Raw genomic sequence first — 23259 nt, 5'->3', positions numbered from 1 at the left:
AAATAACATCGGACTAACGCTCAAATCATACCCTGTCACATTTTTGCTGAATCTGCCTTTTGAGTGATGTCTCATTTGGACATCGGTATAGCAGTTCTCACCGACTTCCTCCTACAAAACAGCCTCCCGTGTCATTTGTTGACTGCGGCGTTACATAAATAGCCCAATGTAATCAGAAGTGTGTAATATTACAGGAAATTCCTGGGCAGCACAGTGTTATGTGCCTGTTATTGTACAGAAAATTATATGCTGTACAGGAGGTGGGTGGGGAAGACAAGAAAATTCCAGCTATGCAGATTTTAGTGTGTTTTGGAAAGGTGGTATTAAAGGGAAACTGATGATTTCAGGGTCAATATTACTTTTCTTTTTCACTCTATTTTAGAGTTTATGCATTTTTATACTGATGTATATATATATATACACACACACACACGCATATATATATATATATATATATATATATATATATATATATATATATATATATACACACACACACACACACAGTTGTGCTCATAAGTTTACATACCCTGGCAGAATTTATGATTTCTTGGCCATTTTTACGAGAATATCGATAACACAAAAACTTTTCTTTCACTCATGGTGTTAGTGTTTGGCTGAAGCCATTTATTATCAGTCAACTGTGTTTACTCTTTTTAAATCATAATGACAACAGAAACTACCCAAATGACCCTGATCAAAAGTTTATATACCCAAGTTCTTATTGTAGCACCCTCCTAGGTAGGTGCTAGTCAGTGCTTTAAGTGGCCCAAAAGAGGTGCCGGTACTCTATTATAGCCTATAAATGTTGTCGCCCCCCCCCCCCCAACCCACATCAGGGTCCCCACAGAGCACCCCGCCTGGCCTGGGCTGGGACTCCAGAGCAGGGGGACTCACTGGTGGTGACTAGTCTGGCTCTGGAGTGGGAAATATTCTTGGGGGGGGGGGGCAATTGAGGGCGCAGATGTCCAAAATGTGTGTACTGGTACGCTAAGGCGCATGGAGAGGTGGCGGTATGCTCAAGAGCCATATTTGGAAGTGGCGGTACTGAGTACCAGTGCATACCGGCCCACTTAAAGCACTGGTGCTAGTGAGAGAGTATCGTTTTTGGTTCTGTCTGCCTATCAGAGGAGCAGCAGGGAAATCTATATTGCTTTCTGCCTCCCAGAGAGCAGGATCTGTGCGTTAGGTCTGCTCAGTATGCTCAGTGTGTGATTCATTGGGTCTAGAGAGTGTTTCACACTGGTCCAATAGGGAGGCATGTTGGACAGTGGGAGAAAACCTGACCAATGGATACACAGGCTTTGATACAGTCCCAGTGATTGGCAGAGACTGGCTGTCTCAGTGCATTATGGGATACTGTATAAAAGCCATGAGCACATGTGTTGCAGGGTCTTTGGCTGGTGAGCAGAGTCCCGGAGGGAAGGTGGCGGCTGCCTCCTCCTCTGTAGTGGTGGCACATGGTCGTAGGCGGTCGGCCTGGGGATCAAAGGAACGGAACTGAACCCAGAGGTCCATAAGAACTGACTAGAGGGGGAGAGACACTGGAGATCATCGAAAAAAAACAGTATCGTGAGTACAGGGGATCGTGTCAAGGGACCTGACCTGAGGGGGGCTACCCCAGAGTAGGATAGTCAGAGGACGGGTGTCAGTGTGTCAAGTAAAAGGGTATACTAGTAGAGTATCTTGAAGAGAATTAGCTCATCAAGTCTTCTGGATAGAGACTTAATCTACATTCACCTAGTGGCAGGGTGAATCAGCAGCCTGGCTGCATCATCAGATAGGAGTCCTCGTATCTTGTGAATAGTTAATCTGGAGTATCCCACTATTCCCTTCTCCCATCCCCATTTAAAATAAAACACCAAAAACAACTACAACAACCCCTGGACCGATCATTGACTGAGCCAAGAAGTAAAGTGTTAAATTGTGAATGCCAGTGTTGCCAACGGTAACCCAGGGGGACCCGAAAGTGTGTTATCCAGCAGTCCTCAAAGGGGTAGTGCTAAATTAATACCGTGTATTGCCCCCTTTAACATCAATGACAGCTTGAAGTCTTTTGTGGTATTTGTGGATGAGGCTCTTTATCTTCTCAGATGGTAAAGCTGCCCATTCTTCCTGGCAAAAAGCCTCCAGTTCCTGTAAATTCTTGGGCTGTCTTGCATGAACGGCACGTTGGAGATCTCCCCAGAGTGGCTCAATGATATTGAGGTCAGTAGACTGAGATGGCCACTCCAGAACCTTCACTTTATTCTGCTGTAGCCAATGACAGGACGACTTGGCCTTGTGTTTAGGATCATTGTCATGTTGAAATGTCCAAGTACGTCCCATACGCAGCTTCCGGGCTGATGAATGCAAATTTTTCTCCAGTATTTTTTGATAACATACTGCATTCATCTTGCCATCAATTCTGACCAAATTTCCTGTGCCTTTATAGATCACACATCCCCCAAAACATCAGCGATCCACCTCCATGTTTCACAATAGGAATGGTGTACCTTTCATCATAGGCCTTGTTTACTCCTCTCCAAATGTAGCGTTTATGGTTGTGGCCAAAAAGCTCGGTTTTTGGTCTCATCACTGAAATGACTTTGTGCCAGAAGGTTTGAGGCTTGTCTCTGTGCTGTTTGGCGTATTGTAAGCGGGATACTTTGTGGCATTTGCATAGTAATGGCTTTCTTCTGGTGACTCGATCATGCAGCCCATCTTTCTTCAAGTGCCTCCTTATTGTGCATCTTGAAACAGCCACACCACATGTTTTCAGAGAGTCTTGTATTTCACCTGTGGGTTATTTGTGGGTTTTTCTTTGCATCCCGAACAATTTTCCTGGCAGATGTGGCTGAAATTTTAGTTGGTCTACCTGACCGTGGTTTGGTTTCAACAGAACCCCTCATTTTCCACTTCTTGATTAGAGTTTGAACACTGCTGATTGGCATTCTCAATTCCTTGGATATCTTTTTATATCCCTTTCCCGTTTTATACAGTTCAACTACCTTTTCCCGCAGATCCTTTGACCATTCTTTTGCTTTCCCCATGACTCAGAATCCAGAAACTTCAGTGCAGCACTGGATGAAAGATGCGAGGGTCTGTGAGGAGTCCGGAAACTCATTGACCTTTTACAGTATACACACACCAATTACAAGCAACAGATCACAGGTGAGGATAGAAACATAAAATGTGTCGGCAGATAAGAACCATTTGGCCCATCTAGTCTGCCCATCTAGTCTGCCCAAAGAGGATGGTTACCTTTAGTAGCCATTCAAACCCCTTTGTTTCATCTTGTGTGCATGTTATCAGGCCAAAATCATCAGGGTATGTAAACTTTGGTCAGGGTCATTTGGGCAGTTTCTGTTGTCATTCTGATTTAAAAAGAGTAAACGCAGTTGATTGATAATAAATGGCTTCAGCCAAACACTAACCATGAGTGAAAGAAAAGTTTTTGTGTTATCATTCATATTCTCGGAAAAATGGCCAAGAAATCATAAATTCTGCCAGGGTATGTAAACTTATGAGCACAACTGTATATATAAATCTATATACACTATATTTAATATTTACACAGAACCATTATTTTACTACAAGGTATATCCAGGAGATTGGTATAATGAAGCATAAGGAGATAGAGAGTGAGAAAGAGAACAGAAGAGGATGCTTGCTTTCAAGCCTTCTCTTTCTGATGGAATGACTATGTGTCATAAGGTAGCCCAGCTGCTTGTAAAAATTGACAGTCTTTATTGAGATATGCAAACAGTCCAAAATAAAACAACTCACTTCAGTAAACCCCCCCCCCCCCCTCGCCACCCCAAAAAAAAAAAAAACTCTGGTTATTGAAGTTGAAAGATATATAGAATACAAATCTTGCTGTGAATATGGTTGAGCAGTGCTCAGCCCAACTCAACTTCATTCTGGGAGCGGGCGGGAGGTTCCCATCCCACTGCCGGAACACAGCGCTGTATACTGTATATAGCTGCATACAAATACAGGGCACACAGCTGCCGTATCTGTTAGCAAAGCAATTCATTTGTTTGGACTAGCTTGGTCCAAATACATTATTTAAATTTACTCAAACATGGAGATCAGCTTTAACCCCCTATAGCTGAAAGACGGCTAAAGCGCAGGCCTAATTTGCCAGGAGGGTGTCAATTGACAATTGCGCGGTCATGTGGCGCTGTACCCAAATACAATGGATGTCCTCTTTTCCCACAAATAGAGCTTTCTTCTGGTGGTATTTGATCACCTTTGTGGTTTTTATTTATTGTGTTATAAACAAAAAAGAGCGTCAATTTTGAAAAAAAAAAAAAAAAAAAAAAAAAAATATATATATATATATATATATATATATATATATATATATATATATTCCGCTATAAAACACATCCAATAAAAAAATGTAAAAAATGTAATTTCTTCATCAATTTAGGCCAAGATGTATTCTGTTACATATTTTTGGTAAAAAAAATCCCAATAAGCGTGTATTGATTGGTTTGCGCAAAAGTTATAGCGCCTACAAAAAAATCACTGATCGCCGCCATTACTAGTAAAAACAAAATAAATAAATAAATAAAAATGGCATAAAAATAGGGGGATATTTTTATGCCATTTTTATTTATTTATTTATTTTGTTTTTACTAGTAATGGCGGCGATCAGTGATTTTTAGCGGGACTGCGACATTGGGGTGGACAAATCTGACACCTAACACCAATGACATTATTACAATGATCAATGCTAAAAAATATACACTGTTACTGTACTAAGGACACTGGCAAGAAAGGGGTTATCATCAGGGGTGATCAAAGGGTTAAATGTGTCCCTAGGGGGTGCTTGCTAACTATGTGGGGGTTGCTCTGACTGGGGGAAGACAGAGGTTCGTGTTCCTGTTTAGCAAAAACACAAGATCTCAATCCTCTCCCGTGACAGAATGGCGATCTGCCTCTCTCAGGAAAGATCAGCGTGTCCTGGCGGACATCGCGTCTGCCGACCTGCTGATTGGTTCCTGCCGTGTCCAATCATTGGCTCCTGCTGTGACTAAATTTAGACAGTGTCAGTGGGGTAGTGGACGGTGTCAGTCGTTTTTTTTTTTACAGTATTATTTATTTACAATTTTTATAGGAGACCCACTGGGGCTTTGGTGAAATTTCAGGGGTCTAAACAGACCCCTAAATGTCTCCTTTTTGCGACAGAGAAAGTGGCTGAGGAAAGAGATTCCCCAGCCTCTTTCTCTGCAGTGTCAGCTGCACTGGACAGTGAATGAAATGGAAGTGCTCTGTACTGAGCGGCTTCCTGTTCATTCACAAACTGAAGCCTAGTAAACACAGTTTACTAAGCTTCTCTTAGGAATGAGCACAGTGAGTGATCTATACCAATCACTCACTGTGCTCATTCAGAGAAGGAAGCAGCTGGTAAATGACATGGGCCTGGGCAGCAGGGGGAATCTATGCCACATGGGGGTGATTAGGGAGTGCCCATGCACACCTGGCACACCCCCTGCACATGCCTATGGTCAACAAAGCTGAAAGCTCTGCAAATGCTTTTTCAAAACTGGCTGTTCACACGGCTCTTATACAAGCTGTAGCCTGTGTGAAACTGGCCTTCCAGTGACTTTGCCTAGGCTTAGGTGATGCCACCAGAAACATTTCCTCAGTCTCTTTCACAAGATGAGAGGGTGCAGAAGAGGCTGGCTTGTATTGTGAACACAGCAAGGAACTGCACAGGCACCAGAATACATGATTGTGTCCTCTCTGAGCCATCATCTCAGTCTAGGAGGTAATGGTGAACCTGGATGATGCCTAAATAAAGATTGCTCCGACATCCTGGGGAGAAGAGCGCTGGCAGTCTGATCTCAATGAGAAGTATGAAATACCTGGAAGTGTTAACCTGAAAACACAGAAAATCAGCTTCCAGGTTTGTTTTTGTCGAAGCTAATTGAACAAGCTGAAGCTAGGCAGGCCAAACATGGTGCAAATTTCTTTCCTTCAACCCGTGTCGCAAGAAAGAAAATCGAACAATTCTCCCATCAACATAGACAGTGCTGACAGAGGGATTCCTCCTGCTGAGCAATTCTCTTCTCCCAGCGGGGGCGGGCGGCAGAAGCCGTCTCCAATGGGGGAAGACATTGGTTATTGCTAGCAGCTACAGCAGACGCTAGCGATAATCGCAAGAGAATCCAACAGGCTGGTTGTACCCAAGTTGATCAATCGATCAGCATGGTACATTCAGTCTGCCCATTAACAGTTTGAATTTCAGCCTGTTTCTGCTGGACCGGCCGAGATTTGAACCGCGCATGGCCAGCTTTAGAAGCTGATAGGCTACCGTGCACAGCTGCACCAGATTTTGCACTCTCCAGTATTAGTAAATAAACCCCACTGTGTATATCTGATGCAAGTTCCTCTTCAACTGAATTGATTACACTTGGATAACATCTGATTGGTTACTGTGACCTTCTTATCACTGCCCTTATATAATAATAAGAGAGCCACTAATATATGATACAAGATCCTGATATTGGAGCCCAGTCATAGTACAGCCTGAACATTACTTTCTATAATATAAGGACTGATTGAATGAAGTGTGCCATCTGGTGGTCAGATATAGTAATGTTCTTCAAAAGCCGTAAGAAAGTCCATTTCAGGTTTACAAATGAAATTCTGTTCATATGTCATAGTCATAATACACAGTGGTGCGTTTCAAGTGTGGTGCATTATATCTAAGGAGCACTTTAGCTAACTGTGTGGACATGTTTAGAAAAAAGGCCGATGTGTAAAGGGCTAATAGACTACCGATTTATTTATTTATGTATTATTATGTTGAAAATAAAAAAAAAAGTTCCCGGCCTCAAAATAGTTAACCTCTGTGGGTATAATTAACCTCTATGGGTCACTTGCAATTTTGCTGCAGCTTAAAACCCAACTTCAGGAGACCTAAAAAATGATCCCTTGCATTGGCGCTGCACCCATCCTTCAAAGATTGAATGGTCTATTAGGCAACCTATGCAGGTTGCAGTTTGAATTCTCCTGGTGAATTGTGCGTTTTTCAATACACATTTCTGATCCATTAAAGTCTATGGAACCAAAAACCAGAAAAAGGTCAGTGGCCCTTTCCATAAAATGCACAGATGTGAACATGACCCATAAGAAAGCATGTTACATGGACTGTAGTGTGTTTCTGCAAAACTGAAAGTGCACTGAAAAATGCATAGGTGTGAACCAGGCCTTAGCTCCAGGGGACATAGAAAAGAAGGTATACTCATCTGATCCACCACTCCGATCCCCACAGCATCTTCTCCTCCATGCTTCACAGGTCTAAGGTCCTGATGTGATCAAGACCAATGAAGAGTCCATGGCCCTAAATTGGAGGTGATGATGTTGAGGGACAGTCCACTGCCAGAGCATGGGGGAGCGCCATCTATCGGGGGGAGCTGAGGATAAAGTAAGTGCAAAACTTTCCCCAAGATGAAAATGAGCAGTTAGCTCTTTCAGTGCAGGTGCAGCCCTATCTATGTCTATTGGGATGCCCAGACACAGCTGCTATGTCCCAATATGACAGCCGTGTGGGTGCGTATCCCCGAAAAGCATACTGTCTGCATTAAGGGACACACACCCACATAGCTGTCAAATTGGGACTGGGGTCCCTGTCTGTCCAGGTGCTGCATCCCAATTTATTTATTATAGGTACTTATATAGCACATCAATTTACACAGAGCTTTATATATGTTGTACATTCACATCAGTCCCTGCCCTCAGGGAGAATGCAATCTAAGGCCCCTAACTCACATTCATACATACATAGACAGGAGCTAATTACCTGCCAGCATGTCCTTTGAGTGTGGGAGGAAACCGGAGTACCCGGAGGAAACCCACGCAGGCACAGGGAGAACATGCAAACTCCACGCAGCTAGCGCTGTTATTGGGATTTGAACCGCTGACCCAAGTGCTGCTAGGCAGGAGTACTAACCACCTGGCCCCTGTGCTGCCTCTTAGACATGAATGGGGCTGCCTGCACACAGATGAACGGGACACCTGTACATCCCAAAGCTGGCCCTTTGCACGGATCAGATGTACAGATAGATACGCCCAGGGCTTTTTTCAGGTGGAACACGGAGGAACGCAGTTCGGGCACATCCAGCACTGAATGTATGTAATGGCAAGGGGTGCTGGCATGTGCTGGAGGATCTATTGATGACTGCTGCTATAGTCCCTGGTGGGGTTCTATTTTTGCATGGGGCTCTATTGTTGCTGAGGAGGTCTATTGTTGCTGGGGAGGTCTATTGTCGCTGGGAGAGGTCTTATATTCCTGGGGGGTCCGTTGTTGCTGGGAGGGATCTACTGTTGTTAGAGAGGTATATTGATGCTGGCTGCTCGGAGATCTGTTGTTGCTGCAGGGGGTTTATTGTTACTGGGGTGGACTTTTGTTGCAGGGGTGCATTGTTGTGTTTGGGAACTATTGTTGCGGTGTTCTATTGCTGTTGCTCTTCTTGTTACCATTAACATTTCCATACAAATTACTTATCACCACAGAATGATGCTTAGTTTTGTATTCTCTGAAAAGGGGTGGTACTGGGAGGTGGGTAGAGGGTGGAACCAAGGGATGGTGCTCGGGGTGGGTAGGGGGCGGAGACAAGGGGTGACTTAGATGCTCGGGGGTGGGTAGGGAGCGGGGACAAGGGGTGACTTAGATGCTCGGGGGAGGGTAGGGAGCGGGGACAAGGGGTGACTTAGAGAGGGGGGTTCTTGCACCTATTCTCTGAGAATAAAAGTCCTGGATATGCCTGTGTAAAGGAGGCCTGACTAGGAAGAGTAAAGCCCACATTGTGCTAAAGGGATAAAAGCAGAACAAAGTTTTGTAAATCATTTTCAAACTAAAGTGTATCTAAGGCCAAAATCAATAAAAAAATCTATATATTCAGACACAAGATATAAAATCCAGGCTTGTTGACAACCAATCAATTTCTGAGCGATAATAAAATATTTATTTAGTTCACCAAACAGTGATAAGCCTGTAATTGAGCTGAATAAATAATCGCCACGTCAGGAATGTGCGAATCTTAGAACTCTCGCCATGACGTTATACTATAGTTCTCATTATAGGTAGGTTCACTCTTCAACCGTGACCGCCCACATGGAGGATGTTCACATTTCCATCATTAGTGAACACAGGAGAATGATAAAGACTGAGTCTTACCTAGGGATCGCTCTTTCGTCTGATTGGTGGATCTGACGACGGGGAGGCTGGCCCTTGTCCGGCTGCCTCTGACAAAAGGCAATGTGGACTCCCCTTCAAACATGGCGTCTCCTGAGTCAGCCAATGGTTCAGAAAGGTTCTGTTCAGCCGGATCTCCCAGGCTCGACTGAGGGCTGGAGGACAGCTTGGGGCTTTTTGTCTGGAAATTAAATTGAAACAACACAAGGTTATGTTATGGACAAACAAATTTCAACTTTTCATGAGTTCTGTACTTCATCTACAAAGCAGTGTGTACCTGTGTGGCCCACACCTGTGTACAACGAGCGGCCCACACCTGTGTACAATGAGCGGCCCACACCTGTGTACAATGAGCGGCCCACACCTGTGTACAATGAGCGGCCCACACCTGTGTACAATGAGCGGCCCACACCTGTGTACAATAAGCGGCCCATGCCTGTGTACAATGAGCGGCCCACACCTGTGTACAATGAGCGGCCCACACCTGTGTACAATGAGCGGCCCACCCCTGTGTAGCCCATGCCTGTGTACAATGAGCAGCCCACACCTGTGTACAATGAACGGCCCACACCTGTGTACAGTACAACGTGCAGCCCACGCCTGTGTACAACGAGCAGCCCACGCCTGTGTACAACGAGCAGCCCACACCTGTGTACAATGAGCAGCCCACACCTTTGCACCCCGAGCACCCCCACGCCTGTGTACACTGAGCAGCCCACACCTGTGTACACTGAGCAGCCCACACCTGTGTACAATGAGCAGCCCACACCTGTGTACAATGAGCAGCCCACACCTGTGCACAAAGAGCAGCCCACGCCTGTGTACAAAGAGCAGCCCACGCCTGTGTACAAGGAGCAGCCCACACCTGTGTACAATGAGCAGCCCACTCCTGTGTACAATGAGCAGCCCACTCCTGTGTACAATGAGCAGCCCACACCTGTGTGCAATGAGCAGCCCACCCCTGTGTACAATGAGCAGCCCACCCCTGTGTGCAATGAGCAGCCCACCCCTGTGTACAATGAGCAGCCCACACCTGTGTACAATGAGTGACCCACACCTGTGTGCAATGAGCAGCCCACCCCTGTGTACAATGAGCAACCCACACCTGTGTGCAATGAGCAGCCCACCCCTGTGTACAATGAGCAGCCCACACCTGTGTGCAATGAGCAGCCCACACCTGTGTACACTGAGCCACTTCTAAAAACTGATTGCTTTTCAGAGGGCAAGAAGCAGCACTAAAAGTTTGAAAGAAGCCTAACACTCTTCCTATTAGAAACCCCCCTTTCTCATCACAAAATAACATAGGAAGTGGGGTGTTCTAAAGTTTGAAGAGGTAAACTGGGCAGGGCCTATAATATAACACAGCTTGCACTAATATTGCAGTTCACTGGATTTCTGGCAGGTATTTATTTTCCTTTATTGAACAGATATACCAAACACTTTCAATGGCATATCTAACAGACCAAAGGGAACAAATAAGAGAAGTTCATGGTGTACATACACTTAAAGATGGGAGTTTCTCTTTAATGCAGCTCACAACATGGCGCCCCCCAGCTGTGACAGATGAGTGACAGATCCCCAGAATACATTGCAACAATGACAGTGATTACTGCCGCATTGTTTAACCAGATGAATTATGTTATTAAAGCTATTTTTATGTCTTGGATTCTAAGAATACTTTAGGTTTTATTAGATACATTTTCATTAGCGGAGCGCGCTGCCTTCCAACCGTTGTCGGCTTCTGTTGCCGCTATTAAATGATAATTATATGACAGAAATAACCAGCGCTGAAAGGGACCATCTGGAGGTCACGTCTGTGTCATGTCGCTCGTACAATATTAGGTGTAATCTGGTTCCCCGCTGTGAAATCGGCTGCTCATGCTCACTCTGCAATTAACAGGAGCTGCTCATCTGAAGCCAGGAATATTGTTCTCCAATATAGTGACATAGGAATGGTTCAGGAAATTTGCCCGGTGTGCTGAGTAATGTTTACCCAAGCTTGAGATCCTAAAATACCAAATAACAGAGCCCCATGGGGGAATGTAAAAAACTTTGTGGTTCATTATTAGAAAGTGCTATGCAAGCTCTGGACCTGGGAGACACAGCAGCTGATTTATTAAAAAATAAAAAATAAAAACAAAAGAGGGCGCACAGGCCTAGTGCATTATCCCACATATTTTTAATAAAAAAATATATAAAGTATAAAACTACTCACAAACATATGAGATAAAAGTGCTTGTTTAGCCACTCATCTGCGGCTTCGTGCTTCCAGATGGGACAATCTCCAGGGGTCCCTGCAGGCTGACACGTTTCAAAGGTATTCCCTTCTTCATCAGAGCCAAGCAACAAGTGATCTTATCTCACAGCTTGATTTATATGCACACAAGGATACAGGGGCTGACTGGCAAGTACAAACCAGAGGCCCATGGTGTAGAGACTCGGCCCCCTTTCCACTCTCTCTCTTCCCAGCCTCCTCCTGACCCCCATTTCAGGCTGAAGCTCCACTCTAGGTACTCTCTACTCACCATCCGAATCCGGTTTCCCAACCTGGCCAGCAGGGGAATTGGGGTGAGCTGGGACAGCTCGGTTGGGGCTGGCCAGGGGAGGAGAGTCTCCAGTGGTGCATGGAACCGGCCGTTGCTCAGACACAGCTTAGACCATCCATGCTGGGGGGGGGGGGGACTTTATCCCGCACTCACTAGGTCAGCAGTAGGGACTTTTTACTTCTCTTTACCAGGAATCCTTTAAGCATGTCTGTGGCAGAAGCGGTACAGCTTTTTTAGGGCATCAGAGTGGCCCAGGGGGCAATTGCCCCCCTGCCCCCTGGCCCAGTCCTCCCCTGCAAGGATAAGCATTCTAACATGTTCAAAACATGGGAACCAAAGGTCCCTCCCCCTTTAGTGGGAGGAGCAGAACCACAGGGGAAAAAAGTATCATTCTGAGAAAAGGATTTCCCATCTTAGACAGTTCTCCCAGAAAAAGGGGTCCCCTTTTAAAGATTTTCCCTTGCCTCATATTCTGGGGACAACTGTAACATTTTGAATTTCCTTTTTTTCAGAGACCATGGTCAGCAGTACAAATAGAGGGGTGAATCTACCCAATGGGGGACATAGACATTAATTAAAAACTTGACCCTTTCCTGCTCCATCCAAAGCTTAAAAAAAAAGGTTTTGCCCAGAGGTACACTTCAATGGTTGTCCTCATAGTAGATAAACAAGCGTGTCAATCAAAAGGTTTCAAAAGAAAGCCTGCACAGCTATAATTATAATTCAAAGCATATCTAAAAGAACAAAGGCCATGTTTGTAGCCCAGACAGTGTGGCAACATTACGGTATCTAAAGAGGAAGTAAACTTCCATCTTTAAATTTTACCAATAGGTAAGCCTATATTAAGGCTTACCTATGGGTTGTGTACATATCTCCTAAACCTGCACCGTATAGGAGATATTTACTGTGCATGCAGCCAGTGACATCACTGGCGCATGTGCTCTGAAGGAACGGCACATGTGGGCGTTCCTTCAGATACCTATGCCATGACCGGCGGCTCCTACATGCATGCGCAGTAGTGACGTCATTGCGGCTCCCGCCAGTTACAGAGCCGGAGTCCGCAAACCCGGAAGCTATGTCCAGCAGTGACACTGCATCGTTGGAAGGCTTCGTATTCAGTTATGTTTCACATAATGTGCTAGTATGCGCTGCATACTAGCACATTATGCCTTTGGCTTGCAAGTAAGTGAACAAAAAAAATGTGCTGCAGTTTACAACCGCTTTAAAGTGGAACTAAATTGTATCTGAGCACCAAAAACTGAAAATGCTATTTAAAGCATAAGTTCACTTTTTAGAAAAAAATAATAAATGCATGATATTTTTTTTGCAGGTAAAAAAAAGTGCATTTATTTATTTATTTTGCTGCCTGTAAAGCATTGCACCAGCGATCAGTAGATCACTGGTGCCATGCAGGTCTCTAGCAGATCTGCCAGTTTATCTGTGTGCCCTTACATCCCATACGGCCAAGCAGATACAATCTGTCAGGGAGAGAGAATGAACTACCACGGTGGTCCACAGCGCTGAGATAGTTCATTAAAAACTACAAGCCGATAGCCACAAAGGCTGCCAGATCTTGTAGTTTTCCATTCACAGGACACTGTGAATGAGTGACGCGGCTGGGTGGGCAAAGCCCTGCTTGGTCACGTTTTTTTTTGTAATATCAAAAAACTGATCAATTATTTAAATTAATTATTCCTTGACAAACTCCTTAATTAAATATATTTTAAATTTTAAAAGTGCTTGTAATGTCCATTATCACCAAATTGCTTCAAACATGCAATATTACTTTAAAAGGGACTCCTTTGGATCCCCCACAGGATGTACCTTGATCTTATGCTCTTATCCACCACCAATAGATAAATTATCTACTCACCAGAGGCAAGTTAAGGTCTCGCATGTAGGTTGGATGTGGGAGACCCTCAGTGCTAGGAAAAAAGGGCCCCTAATACAATCCTCTCCACTGGAACCAAAAACGATAGATCATATCAAGGGGGACAAGACAAAAAGACTTCCATCATGTAGTACAGGGGTGTCAAACTCCATTTCATCGCGGGCCACATCAGCATTATGGTTGCCCTCAAAGGGCCGCTTATATCTGTAGGATTAGATGTCCAGAGCACCCCATGTCCTGGGGGGCAAAAATAAGCCTTTCTACAGCTGCACAGAGGAGTGCAGGAACTGGCAAAGGAGTTATGTCCTCTCTGCTGTCGACTACAGAGACAAGGTGGGGGCAGAGACAAGGGGGGTGCCGTAGTTGCAGGAAAGGTGCGAGGGCCACATGAAATTGTCTGGGGGGCCGCATTCGGCCCGCGGGCCTTGTGTTTGACACCTGTGATGTAGTATAAATGGATTTTTGTAAAATCTTACCGTAAAATCCTTTTCTCTTAGCTCATTGACAGACGTAGTCCTCGGTGATACACCACCTTCGGGTTATGTTGCCTCCACAGGAGCAGGACTAGACAGGAAATTAAAAAGCTCTGGCCACACCCTAGGGGCAGTCCCAGAGGGTATATCCTCTCTCTCTCTGCCTCAGCAAATCAGTTATGTGAAAAAGCAGTCTTTAGAGATTTTAACCCAACTCAAAAAACAGAGGGGCGGGGACTACGTCTGTCAATGAGCTAAGAGAAAAGGATTTTACGGTAAGATTTTACAAAAATCCATTTTTCTCTAGCGCTCATTGACAGACGTAGTCCTCGGTGATACACCACCTTCGGGACGTCCCAGAGCAGTATCACAACTGAGGGGTGGGAAAATGAAATCAAATCCCAATCTAGAAGGCCCAACCGGTGCCAACTAGAAGTTTACAATGCTCATCCTTAATGATGAGACTCAACAAAAAAGAGAAAATTTTTTTTTTTTTTTTTTTTTCAAACAGAAAAAAACCCTCGAGGTAGACCACCGGTCTCCTCAAATTGCGGCCTGCAAAACCTTGCGGCCAAATGAGGCATCCGCCGATGCCGTCACATCAATTTTATAGAATTTTGTAAAGGTATGTACCGACGACCAAGTGGCCGCCTTACATACCTGGACCACTGACGCCTGATGGCGAAAGGCCCAGGAAGTACTGAGCGCTCGAGTGGAGTGCGCCCTAACAGGGAACGGAGGACTCTGACCCTTAATAGAATAAGCCTGTACCACCGTTTGTCTAATCCATTTGGCAATGGTCGCGGCAGATGCAGGCAAACCCTTTCTGGGGCCATCCGTGATCACAAAAAGTGAATCCGTCTTACGGAAAGATTCCGTAGCTTTCAGGTATACCCTGATTGCCCGAACCACATCTAAGGAATGCAACGCATGTTCCCGATGATGCTTGGGCTGAGGACACAAGGAAGGTAGTACAATATCTTCATTCAGATGAAAATCTGAAACCACCTTAGGAAGAAAAGATGGCTTAGGATGAAGTACTACCTTATCCCTATGAATCACTAGGTAAGGGGACTGGCATGATAATGCAGCCAGTTCTGACACCCTGCGAGCAGAAGTAATAGCCACCAAGAAGGCCACCTTCTGGGATAAAGTAAGCAAGGGAATCTCCCTGATGTTTTCAAAGGGAGGTTTCTGTAGAACCGACAAAACCAAATTAAGATCCCAGGGCGGTAAGGGCGCGCGGACTGGAGGAGCCAGGTGCCGCACCCCCTGGATGAAATTCCGCACCAAGGATTTGGTAGCTAAAGGCTTCTGAAAGAAGATTGCTAATGCTGAAACTTGACCCTTGATGGTGCTCAAGGCTAGCTTCTGCTCAACCCCTTGTTGCAAAAAGGCCAATATTCGAGACACCGAATAGGTACGTGGAGGAAATCCTAAAGATTCGCACCACGCAATATAAGTCTTCCATGTGTGATAATAGACTTTGCTGGAAGTCGCTTTCCTTGCTTTAATAAGGGTAGGAATGACTGAAGTAGACAAACCTCTGTCCTTCAGTACTTGGGTCTCAATGGCCAGGCCATTAAACCCAGCGACTGTAAAGCACGATGGTAAATTGGTCCTTGAGACCACAGACACTCCCTGAGACGAAGTTCCCACGGAACGTCTGCGACTAACATGTCCAAGTCGGCCAGGCCGGCTTGAGGAGGCCAGCCTAGAATTTCTAGGACCACTGGCGCTGATTGGATCTGAACCAGGCGTCCCTAGAGCTATCTGGCCCCGACCATCCGAGAAAGTCTGGTCGTTTTCTGTTCCCACACATTTATCAGATACCTGATAGTTATCAGGAAAGGTGATCTTTTCTGGTTGAACCTCAGGGACCGAAGTCACCCGACTAGAGGCTACTTGGCCTATCTGGTCAACCAGATCCGATTCCTGTGAGGTATCGGGACTAATCTTAGGAAAAGGTAAAGGAAAAGATCTATTCAGGGAACGGTAACTACCGCTTCCTGTAGTACTTAAATGTTGGAAGGGAAGAATCGCACCGGTAGTAGTGGTTGATGCTCGATCTAATGTCCTGAATACCGGTGAAAACGTCCCCCCACCCTGAAACCGGGTGGGGGCGCACCTTCAGGCTGTGTACTCCTTTGCTTCGGGTTTGGCTGGGTTGGTCCTTTGCTTGTCCGACCAGCCCTTCTTGAACCCTCCTGGAGGAGTCTTGCCTTTCCCGCTAGTACCAGCCGGGCGCCCTTTATGGGCGGTAAAGAAAGGTCCTCGCTTGTTGCGAGGTCCCTTAGCTTTAGCAGCCTGTGGCAAAAAAGTGCTCTTGCCCCCAGTGGCATCCTTAATGATTTCATCTAGGTTGGCCCCAAATAGACGATTCCCCTGAAAAGGGAGATTAGTCAAGGTCTTTTTGGAACCTAGGTCAGCTGACCAGCATTTTAACCACAGCACACGTCTGAGGATCACCGCTAACTTAGATGCATGCCCTAATAAGGGAGTAGTGTCCAAGGCTGCGTCACAGATAAACTGTAGCCCTTGTATAATCTGTTCCATCAAATCAGATGTCTCCTGGGGAATATCTTTTCCCCTAAGATCTTGGCGTACCATTTTCGCCCATTCCGTAAGTGTCTGGGAAACTAGACCAATAACAATTACTGGTCTAAATGCTGACCCTATCAGAGAGAAGATGGTGCGGGACTCTGCTTCTATCTTTCGATCCACCGGATCCTTAAAGGACGAAGTGTCCTCCACTGGAATAACCGTGGCTTTATTCAGCCTGGAAATAGGCGGATCCACGACTGGTGGTACCGTCCATTTCTTAATGATGGATTCCTCAAACGGATAGCGTCTAGCAATATACGCTTGGAAATAGTAAAGGTACGTTTAGAATGCTCCCATTCTCCTTTAATCTGATTACCAAAACATTTAGGTACAGGAAAAGCCTTCGCCGTCTTGATGGGCTTATTAGTACCAAAAGGCATCTCTGTTTCAGTTGCCTCTGCCGGTAAAGCCTCAAGTTTTAAGGTTTCCTGCACTGCCACAACTAGTGCGTCCACCAATGCTTCTTCCTGAATTATAGCAGGAGAAGAAGCGTCCTCCTCACTGTCTGAGGGGGCTTTACCTGGGATAACAGCCCTTGCAGAGGAACCTGCAACTGCCGTGACCATCTCTGAATCTGAGTCAGAGGTGTCAGATGGTATAGGGGTAGGCGGGGGTCGCTTCCTTGACCCCCGTCCCTGACAGGCCGCCTCCACCCGAGCCACCATAGACTCCAAAATTGCTGTAAATGACTCTATACTCTGTGCACCGGCGGGTCCCGTGGCCCCCTCGAGGGAAACAGGTGGGGGAATATGTGTGGCAGGGTCCATGATAATTCCAGTCACTTCCTGGATAATATAATTCAAAAGTAAAGAAAAAACTTTTTTTTTTTTTTTTTCTTTTTTCTGACCCCCAGCACCACAAAAAGCCCCTTAGTGTTACCTGCTAGGGATCCCTATCGATCGAGAGAGAGAGAGATAGACCCCCAGGCTCACCACTTGATGCTCAGAGTTTAACTGCAACAGGTTACAGCGCTGTCTTGACAAACAGGAAGTCTTTTGGCTGGCTGCCCAGGAAGAAAGGAGGCGGCTCCGCCCCTCTGCACGCCTTCCGGCGCCTCCCCCAAGCTCCACGAGGTGTTTGGATCACCTCAAACATGGCCGCCCCCATGCTGGAGACACGAGGCTACGCCAAAATGGCGGCTCGTGCGATCCAGCAAAAAAAATGGCGGCGGCCTGTACTGAATAGCGGTGTGCTGCAGGGCACACAACACTCTCTCTGCATGGGGATATGGCGTGGTTGGCGGTACCGGCCCTGGCGGACCGCATGGCCGTTCGGGAGGCCTGCTAATAGCTGGAGATCTGATTTGGAAGGCAGTCTACATGTCCGTGGCTTCTGACTGGTAGGTAGCTTATACTTAACCCATAAGATTCCCAGAATGCCACAGATTACATCTTTTAAACATGTATACAATTAGATTGTTAGCTCCCAAACCAAGCCTCCTGGCTTTTTGCACACATAAAATCACACTCAAAGTAGGAGGATCTGTGTCATGTTATAGGATAGAAAGGGACTCTTTCTTACCATACAGAGAGGGGCCCGCGTTCACCACAAAACCCGTCAGGGAAAAAGGGGGAACATACTACTCACCATACCGGAACCAGGCGGGCACCAACTCCTGACAGTACCCCTCTCCACCGGGGCGGGAGGGCTGTCGACCGATACGGACGCCGTGACTCATGGTCTTTGGCGTTTCAGCGAGACGTTTAACTCGCGGGGTCAGTCCTTTAATGGGACTTTGTCGCGGCCGACCCAGCGCGGAGCTATGGCCTGCACGCGCTCGTAGGCTGAACTGGGGTGACCACCGGATCTCAACATCCAGCCCGTCGCCCAGTTCAGCTTTCTTGCTTGAAGATCTCACAGGAACACTGGAGAAAAAAAGCTGTCTAAAAAAATCCTTTAAGAAAAAATTCTTGCCAGGACCTAAGATCCCAGCAAGGTATCTAGGTCCTTACTCCTAACTAGACAGAAAATAACTGATTTGCTGAGGCAGAGAGAGAGAGAGGATATACCCTCTGGGACTGCCCCTAGGGTGTGGCCAGAGCTTTTTAATTTCCTGTCTAGTCCTGCTCCTGTGGAGGCAACATAACCCGAAGGTGGTGTATCACCGAGGACTACGTCTGTCAATGAGCGCTAGAGAAATTAGGTTTAATGTAAAACGCAAAGATTAAAAATACACTTACAGTGTTTCCCAGTAAACAGAGCTCTATACAAACAGCAGGGACGCCGACTGCGCTCCAACTGGCGGAAGTGATGTGTCACCTTACCCCCTAACCCTACACGTTTCGTAAGAAGCGTCTGACGTCATCAGGGGTCAGACGTGACAACATCAGTGCCTGACCTCACAAATGAGCTTCTGGGAGAATGGTCAAACTTTCCCATAGACAAACTCCTAAACCTTACGGGCAGTCTTCCCAGAGGAGTTGAAGCTGTTATAGATGCAAAGGGTCGGTCAACCAAAATATTGAACCCTATGGACTAAGACTGGGATGCCATTAAGGTTCATGTGCGTGAAAAGGCAGGCGTCCCTCACTATTGCTGTGATTTGCCAGTTTATGGATATTCTACATTAATAAAGGTGGAAATTGGAGAGCAGCAGTCTGGGCTTTCTTGATATTTGCTACACAGATATGAGCTGGGCCACCATCCTGTGTATGTGGGAGGCAGATCAGTGTGGGCTGACCTGGAATGGTGCTTCTTTTCTCTTCACTCTATCCAGCAGGAGCAAAGTGACAGTGTCTCTTTAATACAGGCACTATACGCAGGATAAAGTGAAGGTGTCTCTGCAAAGCCATCCCCTGGCCCCCTTCACTTTATCTAAGTTCCCTTTGCCCTCTTTCCACAGGGAATACAATACCTGACATTTTCAGGTATGGAAGAATGTGTGATTTGCCCCCACTTGGGCCAATAACTAAGCCCAAGCACTAAACAATGAAAATAGTACCATTCGAATGCCATCCAAACTTGTGTCAGTCGGATCAGCATGTAAATAGACTGGTGCAAGACACACAGGATCGGTTTGTGAGGCTCTAGTAAACTTCAACAAAATAGTGGCCATCTGCACACAATATAAATTTTATTTGGTTACAGAGCTGCATGACCACGCAATTGTCAGTAGTAAGGCAGTGCTGTATCGCAAAAAATGGCTTGGTAATGAAGAGTGGTAAATCTTCCGGAGACCAAATGGTTAAAGTGGAGTTCCACCCATTTTAATAACTTGGATTACATAGATGTATGTAATCCCCTTTAAAACTACTTTTACCAATGAAAACTTTTTTTTTTTTGCTAGGAAATACCTTATTTTCTTCTTTATTCATCCTCTCCTCACTTCCGGGTCCGGCCGCAGATCGGCGATTACGTCATTCGGCAATTCGCAAGGGCTGCTGGGATGTATCTCATGGGATGAAATCTCGCATTATTACACAGGTGTCCTGAGCTGTACTCGTATGTATTGGATTGAGGCCGTGCTTCGCCCCGTCTCCTCTCAGTGAGCTGTACTCAGATGCATTGGATTGAGTCCATGCTCCGCCCCGCCTTCGCTCCGCCTCTGCCCGCCTCCTCTCAGTGAGCGAGGACTGAAAGCATTATATCCTCACTGAGCTCACTGAGAGGAGGCGGGGCGGAGACAGGGCAGAGCACGGACTCAATCCAATACATACAGTACAGCTCAGGACAACTGTGTAATAATGCGAGATTTCATCACATGAGATACATGCCAGCAGCCCTTGCGAATCGCCGAATGACGTAATCGCCGATCGGCGGCCGGACCCGGAAGTGAGGAGAGGAATGAATAAAGATGAAAATAAGGTATTTCCTAGCAAAAAAAAAAGTTTCCATTGGTAAAAGTAGTTTTAAAGGGGATTGCATACATCTAAAGTTACTAAAATGGGTGGAACTCCACTTTAAGCCCTGAAAAAGATGAAACGTATCTGGGGAGTTCTCTACAGATGGAGAACAGGAGCTGAATCCATCTTTTATCCATCTAATTTACATTTATGCAACAGGGAGTCGGTGTCTATGTTCAGATGCCCACCATACTAGAACCTAATAAGCTCAAGCACTGTCACGTGAGCAGGAGGGTGATATCACTGCTCCCCCAGGTCTCTGGCACAGCCAACCTAAGCACTGGCTACAGAGGAGAAGGAGCTGGTAGGGAGTACAGGCCAGGAAAGTATAGGGGGCCAAGGGATGCCCTTTCCTACCCCTTTGGATAGGATGAAAGGGTTTCTTTAAAGAACACCAGGTTTCTGGACACCATGGTAATAACACTATGGATAGTTGATCCGGGGAATATCCGATTGCCTGCTGGGGATCAGGGAGGATCTCCCCCCCCCATTGGAGCAAATTGGGCCATGCTTTATTAGATTTGTTGGCCTTCCTCTGGATCAATTGTAGGTATAAGATAAGTGTATGAAGGTTTTCTTTTTGGTTATTTTTTTTTCTATTGGTTGAACTAGATGGAGGTGTGTCTTTTTTCAACCTAACTATTTAACTTTGTAGCACAGGCGTTGCCTTGCAATGCATTGGCATAAAATGAGACAGGTAAGTCTTTGGCCCATCAACACAAATGGTGGACCTACTGAAAATGAACAGAACATGAATGCCTTACACAATGCATATCAATGGGCCAGAAAATGCATGGCAACATGGGCACAAAAATATGTGCAAGTGCCCAAGAGTCCTTAATATTTTTTAACATCCAGTCACCCTCAGCAACGCAAAAAAGAGCATGCTGGCACTCAAACACTACAGACTTTACAAGTCAAATGACCTTTGTGTTAATGCATGCAAATGGTCATCATTTATTGTCATCCTTGTTAGCTGGAACAAACACACTGCAAAGCTACACGCAGTTAGAGCTAAACACTGCAGACTTTGAAAAAAGTTAAAAAAAGGAACAAGACAAAAAAAGAGGAATAATGTACTAACTCTCCGAGAGGATTCAATTTTCATCAAGTACCTTTGAATGTCAAGTTCTGAATGGAGGGAGGCCAGCATACACTGCACAGCCTGTGGATGGAGAAAAGAGACAAAAGACAACAGAAAGAGGCAATTTGTAGCTGAAAATAAAATGATCTGCTCCGCCTATTTATCCCTGTCATTATCTTCCCCACAATAGGCCACAATAAAGAAGGGTGTCGCCAAGTGTCAATATGGATTAAAAACATTGAACCAACACCAGATAAAGACAGATTACAGAACACTACAACATCAACTTCCATTGTAACTCAATATGTCAGGATGCTAGGAGGTTAAACCTACCAGGACTATTGTTGGAGGAATTTACCAGCTCGCAGGTGGCAGTTTGCAATGTGTTGGCGCTTTTATTTATCAGAGTGGTGCTTGAAATGCTACACAAAGCGATAATGTGTCTTATCAGAGCTTGTGAGTGGCTTAAAGGGTACTTAGCCTGTCATCTGCTATACTGACATCCTGGGTCAGCGCTGGCTTACTTGCAGCATATGTAGCATCTAATTAGGTTTTATAGCTAGTAGAATTTACATTTTTGTACTAAGTATTTCCTATAATTTCCATCCTTTATCACCTGCAACTGGCCCACTTTCTCTATTACAGAATTTAAACTACATGTTGAGTGTTGTATGATGCATGCGAAGAGGGGTGACAGGGTCTCTGTCTGATCTTACAGGAAACTTTCCTAGCCTGAGGCTTAGAGCAGGCGTCTAGGGCCAGGCTCCAGGTCAGTGGTCTCCAAACTGTGGCCCATGGACCAGATGTGGCACTTTGCTTGCCTTCATCTGGCCTTTGGCGCCATTCCATTCACTGACACCAACCATAGGGCACTAATGTTCCCAAGGATAAAAGTGATGGGGCACCTTTTTTCCCACTATTCCTCCCAAAGACCTCCCACTATTCCTCCCAAAGACACTAATGATGGGGCACTATTCCTCCCACTGATACCAATAATGGGGCACTATTCTTCCTATAGACACCAATGATAGGGCAAGTTTTAATTATTGAGCAAGTCAAAACTAACACAGAGCTATGTACGCTTCCCTAAAGCCCATGTTCGGTCATTGAGTCAGCCAGCGATGCATTGTAGGGAGGTGTTTCTCATGTGGGTAGATAGTGGATCAGGGTGGTGTGTGGAGAATACACTGGCCTCTGTAAATTCCAGGACATCAACGTGATTTTTTTAAATTAGATGGAAAAAATACAATTTTTCTTTACAGGGCTAATTCACAGCTTGGCAACCCCGGAGGTAAGTACAGCGGGGACCAGGGGGGTAGGGAGGGTGACTGGTGTTAGTTTATTGTTACATTATTGTTGTAAAGGTGAACACTTTAAGGCCAGGCTATTTACATATTCCTAATAAGCAGTAAACTAACTGTAAAACAAGCCCTACCGACCACTGCAGCTACAGGCACTGTGTAGTAAGTGATGTTCAAAATTCACAACAGAAGCACTGAAGTGGTTTGTGTTGTTCTCTCAGCAGCTCAGCTCCTCCACCCAGCACTCATGTTCTGTATTTAAATTTAGGATTAAAAAGTTAGAATGCCGCTGACAGACTGCTGGTTGGGGGAAGCAGGCTGATCC

At 45.6% G+C, this 23259-nt stretch overlaps 1 protein-coding gene across 8 annotated transcripts in view; it reads right to left on the bottom strand.

Annotated features, from left to right (window-relative positions):
• KIAA1217 overlaps positions 1-23259 on the bottom strand; it is a 958874-nt gene that overhangs the window by 278621 nt on the left and 656994 nt on the right. For 4 of the 8 annotated variants that reach the window (XM_082258357.1, XM_082258354.1, XM_082258351.1 and 1 more), the window contains exons 3-4: positions 21634-21714; positions 9176-9374 (exon numbers count right to left, since the gene is read on the bottom strand). In XM_082258357.1, coding sequence (XP_082114483.1) covers positions 9176-9374; positions 21634-21714 — 280 coding nt within the window. The remainder of the gene's footprint in view (positions 1-9175; positions 9375-21633; positions 21715-23259) is intronic. The other 4 variants (XM_082258356.1, XM_082258353.1, XM_082258359.1 and 1 more) reach the window with 1 other exon arrangement.

This window comes from Pelophylax lessonae (assembly GCF_965119305.1).
Source record: "Pelophylax lessonae genome assembly, chromosome: 5".
NCBI lineage: Eukaryota > Metazoa > Chordata > Amphibia > Anura > Ranidae > Pelophylax > Pelophylax lessonae.
The sequence above is the reverse complement of the archived record's forward strand: the minus strand, read 5'-3'. Positions and strand labels throughout refer to the sequence as shown.